Raw genomic sequence first — 7,076 nt, 5'->3', positions numbered from 1 at the left:
TCCTGATAGTTCTCAAAGTAAAAGAAAATATTTGTGAAAGAAAAAAAGATTTGTGCCTATAATGAAGAAATGGGACATAAAGTGTGTGAAAAGTGCTATACACTCACTCTGATTTGACCAGGGATCATGTGCTCGGTGAAAGCCATCACCCCCTGCTGTTCAGAAAGGGAAAGAGACTCAAAGAGGAAGGAAAGAGGAGAGAACCTCCACCAGACACTCCAGTTGTGGATGTGAGTGCAATTGCTATTTTGCTTAATGAATATATGGCTGAATTTATTTTGCTTTATGATTTGGCACTTTTTCAGTTATTTTTTCATTTATCATTCTCTCCTATTTATGTGTCATTGGTCACAGCCTACCATCAAGTTTGAACAGCAGCCATGGTACATTGATGACACAGGGGGAACTTTGCACCCATACCAACTGGAAGGCCTGAACTGGTTGCGATTCTCTTGGGCCCAAGGAACCGACACAATCTTGGCTGATGAAATGGGGCTTGGCAAGACTGTGCAGACTATAGTGTTCCTGTACTCACTCTACAAAGAGGTCTGGGCGCCAATTGAACTTTTTTTCAAATGCATTTGAGAGAAGAAGGGAACAGAGTGTAACTGAGTTGCTTGTTTCAGGGTCACTCCAAAGGGCCGTTTCTGGTCAGTGCGCCACTCTCCACCATCATCAACTGGGAGAGAGAGTTTGAGATGTGGGCTCCGAATTTCTACGTTGTGACTTACATAGGGGACAAAGACAGCAGGGCTGTCATACGTGAGAATGAATTTACCTTCGAGGACAGCACCGTCAAATCAGGTCGCAAGGTTTTCCGCATGAAGGTGAGAGAGTGCTGTGGACTAACCTGATAGACATTTTGATGCCTTATTCCGTGTCCCATTCAAAACAGTATTTTGCACCAAAACCAAAGCTGATTTATGTCATTCTTTAACATATACCTGATTACATATTTCAGCATCCAAACAATTTAAAAAGCATCCTAATTTTTGAAAGGTTTCATTCAGAGGTTCATTGTTTCTGATCAGAGTTTCTCATCACAGAAGGATGCACCGATAAAGTTTCATGTCCTGCTGACGTCATATGAACTGATCACCATTGATCAGGCAATACTAGGCTCCATTACCTGGGCCTGTTTGGTTGTGGATGAAGCCCACCGACTGAAGAATAACCAGTCAAAGGTACAGAATTTAAGGAAAGATTTATGACATCATCATATAAATAACAATTATGAAGTTATAATATACACTATATATATATATATATATATACAGTATATATATATGTGTATGTAGCAAAAGCCAACAATACATTGACCAAAAATCACTAGGATATTAAGTAAAGATCCATGAAGATATTTTGTAAATTTCCTACCGAAAATATATCAAAACTAAATTTTTGATTAGTAATATGCATTGCTAAGAACTTCATTTGGAAAACTTTAAAGGCGATTTTCTCAATATTTTGCCAGATTTATAATAATTGTATCTCAGCCAAATATTGTCCTATCCTAACAAACCATACATCAATGGAAAGCTTTATTTATTTATTCAGATTATGTATAAATCTCAATTAAAAACAATTCATCCTTATGACTGTTTTTGTGGTCCAGGGTCATATATATATATATATATATATATATATATATATAATGTTTTCTTTGAGGTACATTGTTCAAGATAAGTCATGGTTACTTGATGGATTATAATCAATAAATCAATGCTCAGTTTTTCAGAATTCTGAATGGCTACAAAATCTACTATAAGCTGCTCCTGACAGGAACCCCTTTGCAGAACAATCTCGAAGAGCTTTTTCACCTGCTCAACTTTCTCACCCCAGAGCGCTTCAAGTAAGATTGCAGACTGCATGATTCACCTGGTGATTCATACTGTAGACCCGCTCGTAGAATAATGATCCCCCGCAGAGCGATTACGGGGCTTAGATTGGAACATGTTTTTCATATGATTTGATGGAAGTGAATTCTATCTCCCCTTATATCCAAATGAAAATGTTGTTGTGCGCAGTAACCTGGAGGGCTTTCTGGAGGAGTTTGCGGACATCTCGAAAGAGGACCAGATTAAGAAACTACACGACCTGCTGGGGCCACACATGCTCAGGAGACTGAAGGCAGATGTGTTTAAAAACATGCCGTCAAAAACTGAGCTTATAGTGCGAGTAGAGCTCAGCCCAATGCAGAAGTCAGTCTTAAATTCTCTGTTCCTAATGCTAAATTATTGAATAAACATCAATTTATTATCACTCAGTATCATATTTCATTGTTTCCCATGCAAGATAATTTCATGTTTTTTTCTCTCTCACAGGAAATACTACAAGTTCATTTTAACACGGAACTTTGAGGCATTGAATTCCAAGGGAGGAGGGAACCAGGTGTCTCTTCTTAACATCATGATGGACTTGAAGAAATGCTGCAACCATCCCTACCTGTTTCCAGTGGCTGCAATGGTGAGGAGGGGAGGGGAGGAGAACATATGGAGGCCCACAGTTTATATCACTGCAGTGGTTTGTTGTTAGCACATGGAATGGCAATACATTTTCTGTTTTATAAGATCTATTTAAAGACTTTTGTAAGAGAGTGTATTGTTTCTTATGTCTGCAGTGAATTTGATGCATAATACCGGCCTTATCTTACATTCTCATGTTCAAGGACAAAAAAAAGTTATGTGATTTTGAAGTTGTTTACTCTTAGACACTTTGCCTGCTGACTATTAATAATGTTTGCTAAGGCAGGCACCACTTTTGCTGTTGCTTATACTTGAAGTTAAGGGTTTTTCAAAATTATAGATGTGAATGTTACCCCAAATGAAGTGGCTTAAAGAGATGTGCTTTCCTGCATTAATAGACTTCACTTGGTGGATAATAAAACAATCTCATACTTACACTGGAGGGACCTAAGCCATATCTTGGAACCAGAATATCATAGACACTGAGGTCTTTTGACTTGAACCCAAAACACTCAAGCAACCATATTCTACTGAGCTAAAAGACAGACCACCTTAACAATTGCATAGCAATATCATGCTAGCGTTTTGGTGCCGAGCACCCTTCTTGTTTTCTGAGATGTTTTAACGGTTGCTGCAGATGGTGTCTTGTAACAAAACATAAAATTGGAAGTAAACTACCATTCAAAAGTTTGGGATCCTTAACATTTTTAAAAATGAATACTTTTATTATACTGATGAAAAGTGACAGTTACAAAAGATTTCTCTTTCAAATAAATTCTGTTCATCAAAGAATCCTGAAATGTTTTTCCACAAAAATATAAAGCATCACAGCTATTTTACACATTGATAAAAAATAAATGATTAATGAGCACCAGATAAGCATATTAGAATGATTTCTGATGGATCATGTGACACTGAAGACTGGAGTAATGACTGGTGAAAATTCATCACAGAAATTATATTTTAAAAAAAATAATTGAAAGAGAAAACTGTAATTTTGAATTTTATTAATATTTCACAATGTGAGTGAGTTACTGTCCTGTATTTTTGATCAAATAAATGCAGCCTTGGTGAGTATCATAAAAATAATTGTAAAACCCCAAACTTTTGAACGGTTTATACTATAGTCCAGGGATCCTCAAATCTGGCCCACGAGATCCACTTTCCTGCAGAGTTTAGCTCTAACCCTAATCAAACACACCTGAGCATGCTAATCAATGTCTTCAGGATCATTAGAAAATCACAGGTAGGTGAGTTTGATCAGGGTTGGAGCCAAACTCTGCAGCGCATTGGCCCTCCAGGGCAAGATTTGAGGAACCCTGCTATAGTCTATAAAATAACTTGAATATTTAATTAACATTTGTCAAGTCTTTTGTATGTTTTCATTTTTATGTATGCAGGAAGCTCCAGTCTTACCCAATGGTTCTTATGATGGCAACCTCCTGGTGAAATCCTCAGGAAAACTCACCCTGCTTCAGAAGATGCTCAAAAAACTGAAAGATGAAGGGCACAGGGTTCTCATCTTCTCTCAGGTATAGTGCATGGTACTTATTTCCTCTTTTAGTGCTTAGAATACCCTGTGAATAAAAAAAAACCTTAAATATGTGGCGGTCTTGCCTTTATTTCAGTGGAAGATTAATTAGATGGTAAACTGTGAATAGAAAATAAGAGCGGAGCTCATTCATCTTTTAAATGGAGTTGACAAATGAAAAGGCGGGGCCTATATTTATCTCCGCTTTATTTTTTAGTCCTCGGACTCTTTTCCCTCCCATTTTAAATTGCCTGTGGAATCTCTGCATCCATTAATTTGATGAATGGCACTGGTAAAGGGAGGGTGTCTCGACAAGACATTTTGCCACCCTTTTTTTCCCCAAGTGCTTGAAAATAAACATACATATTAATGTCATGGCATGTTGTATGTCCTTTAAGCTTGATTAAAGAGGAGGGTTGTGTTTCTGTCCCCTCTTGTTGTTGTATTTTGCATAGATGGAATTAAGTATGAGCTGAGTTTGCTTAACATTTTGCTTAACGCTGCCATTTGTCCTTTTGTTGGATATCTCTGTTATCCTCCTGTTTGTGTCTTATCCTGCACTGTTGATCCCTCTCTCAGATGACAAAGATGCTAGATCTGCTAGAGGACTTCCTGGAGTTTGAGGGGTATAAATACGAGCGTATTGATGGGGGCATCACAGGGGGGCTGCGACAGGAGGCCATCGATCGCTTTAACGGTGAGGATGCCAGCAGTGATGTCTGTGTGTGTGGGGGGGGGGGATAGTGGATACTAAGGCATTCATATTGACTGTCTGTCACCCTGTGTGCAGCACCCGGGGCTCAGCAGTTCTGTTTTCTGCTGTCTACACGTGCTGGAGGATTGGGTATTAATCTGGCAACTGCAGACACTGTGATCATATATGACTCTGACTGGAACCCACACAATGATATTCAGGTAATGCAAACACCAGTGCTGGGAAAGCTACTTTGAACTGTGACTTATAGTTTAAAGTAGTTAATGTACTCTTTTAAAAAGTATTTATCTGGACTAGAAGCTACTAACAAAAAGTAGCTACACTTCCCTTGTACAAAATTAATATATTTAAAATACATTTATTTCATACAAAGTATAGTTCAAATCTATTAACATATTTACTAACATATCACTCGAGACTTACTGATAGAAAAATCATAATTAAACTTTTTTGGAGTACTACTTGTGCACAATGCACATTTCTTAATATTAAGTCTAAAATGTGTTTTAATGTCACTATATAGATGAGGTCTGTATGATCTTTGAATAATATCGGTCTTTAAATGCAATATATTTAAAGTGTATTTAAAGTGTAAAGTGTATCAAATATACTCGTCACTACTTCCGCACAATTAAAATGCAATTAAAAAGTACAAAATGAATTGTTAGTTGTACAAAAAAAGTTTAATATACCAAAAGTGCAATTGCAGGGTATTTTTATTAAGTACATAAATATGTAAATGTTTTTGTAGTATACTTGGCATTAAATAAATGTATTTCAAATCCATTTTAGTAAATTTATTTTTCACTAGGATGAAGCTGGTTAAAGGGGTCATCGGATGCTACATGCACTTTTACAAGTTGTTTGAACTGAAATGTGTGTTGGCAGTGTCAGGAAAAGGAACGGAGGACTCAAATGCAGTTCAAACAAAAAATAGGCTTTATTCTGAAGCCACTACGAATTGGCGAGACGGGTCTGGATTCATAAGGATAGGGGCTGACACAAAGCGGCCCTTTAATTTCTAACCCTCCAGCTCCTGGCCAAATCGGCATCCATAAAGTCCCCCTCCGCTCCAGAGTCAATAAGAACTACAACCGGGTGGTTCACCCCCCCTGACTGAAGAACGGCCTGGAAAGTCGTGCGGCCACCAGAGGGCAGCAAAGCCGTGGTCACGCTTACCCTGCGCGACCACTCTCCAGAGGGGGATTGCTTCCTGTGAGGGCAGACTGTGACGACATGCCCTGCCCCCCCACAGTAGAGACACAACGCGTTGGCAATCCGATGGCGGCGTTCCCGGGCTGTGAGGTGAGCGCGGCCGATCTGCATCGGTTCCTCCTCGGAGAGCCTGAGTAGTGGCGGCGTGGTGCTCCTAGCGCCAGGTGAACTAACCGAGCTCTCGTGCCTGGTCTCCATGCGGTGGTGTTGAGCTCTAAGTGCCTGGCGGAAATCGACCCGAGTGGCCAGTTCAACCAGCCCATCGAGTGTGGTGGGGAGCTCCAGGGAGTATATCTCATCCTTGATGCCCTCCGCCAGTCCGTGGAGGAAATGGTCCCACAATGCCTTGTCGTTCCAGCCGCAAGATGAGGCGAGTGTGCGGAACTCGATGGCATAATCCGGTACTGGCCTGGTTCCTTGACGCAGCAGAGAGAGTGCCCGTGCCGCTTCGTTACCCAGAGCCGACCGGTCAAAGACCTTCCGTAGCTCCTGGGAAAAACGAGTGTAGGAACTGCAGCATTCGCTCCCTTTGTCCCACATAGCCGTTCCCCATTCTCTAGCCCTCCCAGCCAGATGCATTATCACAAAGGCGACCCTGGAATTCTCAGTAGGGAAGCAGGAAGGCTGTAGTGGAAAGGTCAGGGACCATTGTGATAAGAAGGAACGGCATGAAGTGGGCTCACCCGCGTACGGAGCCGGAGGATTAAGGCGGGGCTCGGACCGGCGTGACGCGGGTGCCTCTTCCTCTGCAGCAGCCGTGCGACCCGCCTGTGGGCTGACCTGAACCTGATCGAGGCGCTGGGAGATTGCGGCGATCTGTTGTGACATGTTAGTCATGGCCTGATGAGATGCAGTTATCTCCTCCTGTTGACGTCCCAGGAGGATGCCTTGCTGAACGAGTGCTCGGCGGACCTCCGTATCTTCAGCTGAGTCCATGACTGGTGGGTATGTTCTGTCAGGAAAAGGAACAGAGGACTCAAATGCAGTTCAAACAAAAAATAGGCTTTATTCTAAACACCAAGCCAGTAAAGGCGTGAAACCCCACAGTTAGGGGAATGCAGTGGTGTGGCGCTCCCTGCGCACACATTCACCGAGACAGGGGCTGAGAGGAATACTGGAGAAGGTCCAGAATCGTAATCCCACCCCGGCC

At 41.3% G+C, this 7,076-nt stretch overlaps 1 protein-coding gene across 1 annotated transcript in view; it reads left to right on the top strand.

The window, feature by feature from the left end:
* Positions 1 to 7,076, top strand: part of LOC107569158 (chromodomain-helicase-DNA-binding protein 5-like) — a 37,906-nt gene that overhangs the window by 18,029 nt on the left and 12,801 nt on the right. The window contains 10 exon segments of the mRNA XM_016255203.1: positions 122 to 230; positions 355 to 546; positions 627 to 827; positions 1,047 to 1,184; positions 1,731 to 1,852; positions 2,028 to 2,201; positions 2,325 to 2,466; positions 3,866 to 3,997; positions 4,576 to 4,693; positions 4,787 to 4,911. Of these exon segments, the coding sequence (XP_016110689.1) occupies positions 122 to 230; positions 355 to 546; positions 627 to 827; positions 1,047 to 1,184; positions 1,731 to 1,852; positions 2,028 to 2,201; positions 2,325 to 2,466; positions 3,866 to 3,997; positions 4,576 to 4,693; positions 4,787 to 4,911 (1,453 nt within the window).

The sequence above is a fragment of the Sinocyclocheilus grahami genome, unplaced genomic scaffold (genome assembly GCF_001515645.1).
Source record: "Sinocyclocheilus grahami isolate Dianchi unplaced genomic scaffold, SAMN03320097.WGS_v1.1 scaffold3.1, whole genome shotgun sequence".
Lineage (NCBI taxonomy): Eukaryota > Metazoa > Chordata > Actinopteri > Cypriniformes > Cyprinidae > Sinocyclocheilus > Sinocyclocheilus grahami.
Note: the sequence above shows the minus strand (reverse complement) of the source record. Positions and strands in the feature narration are given on the sequence as shown.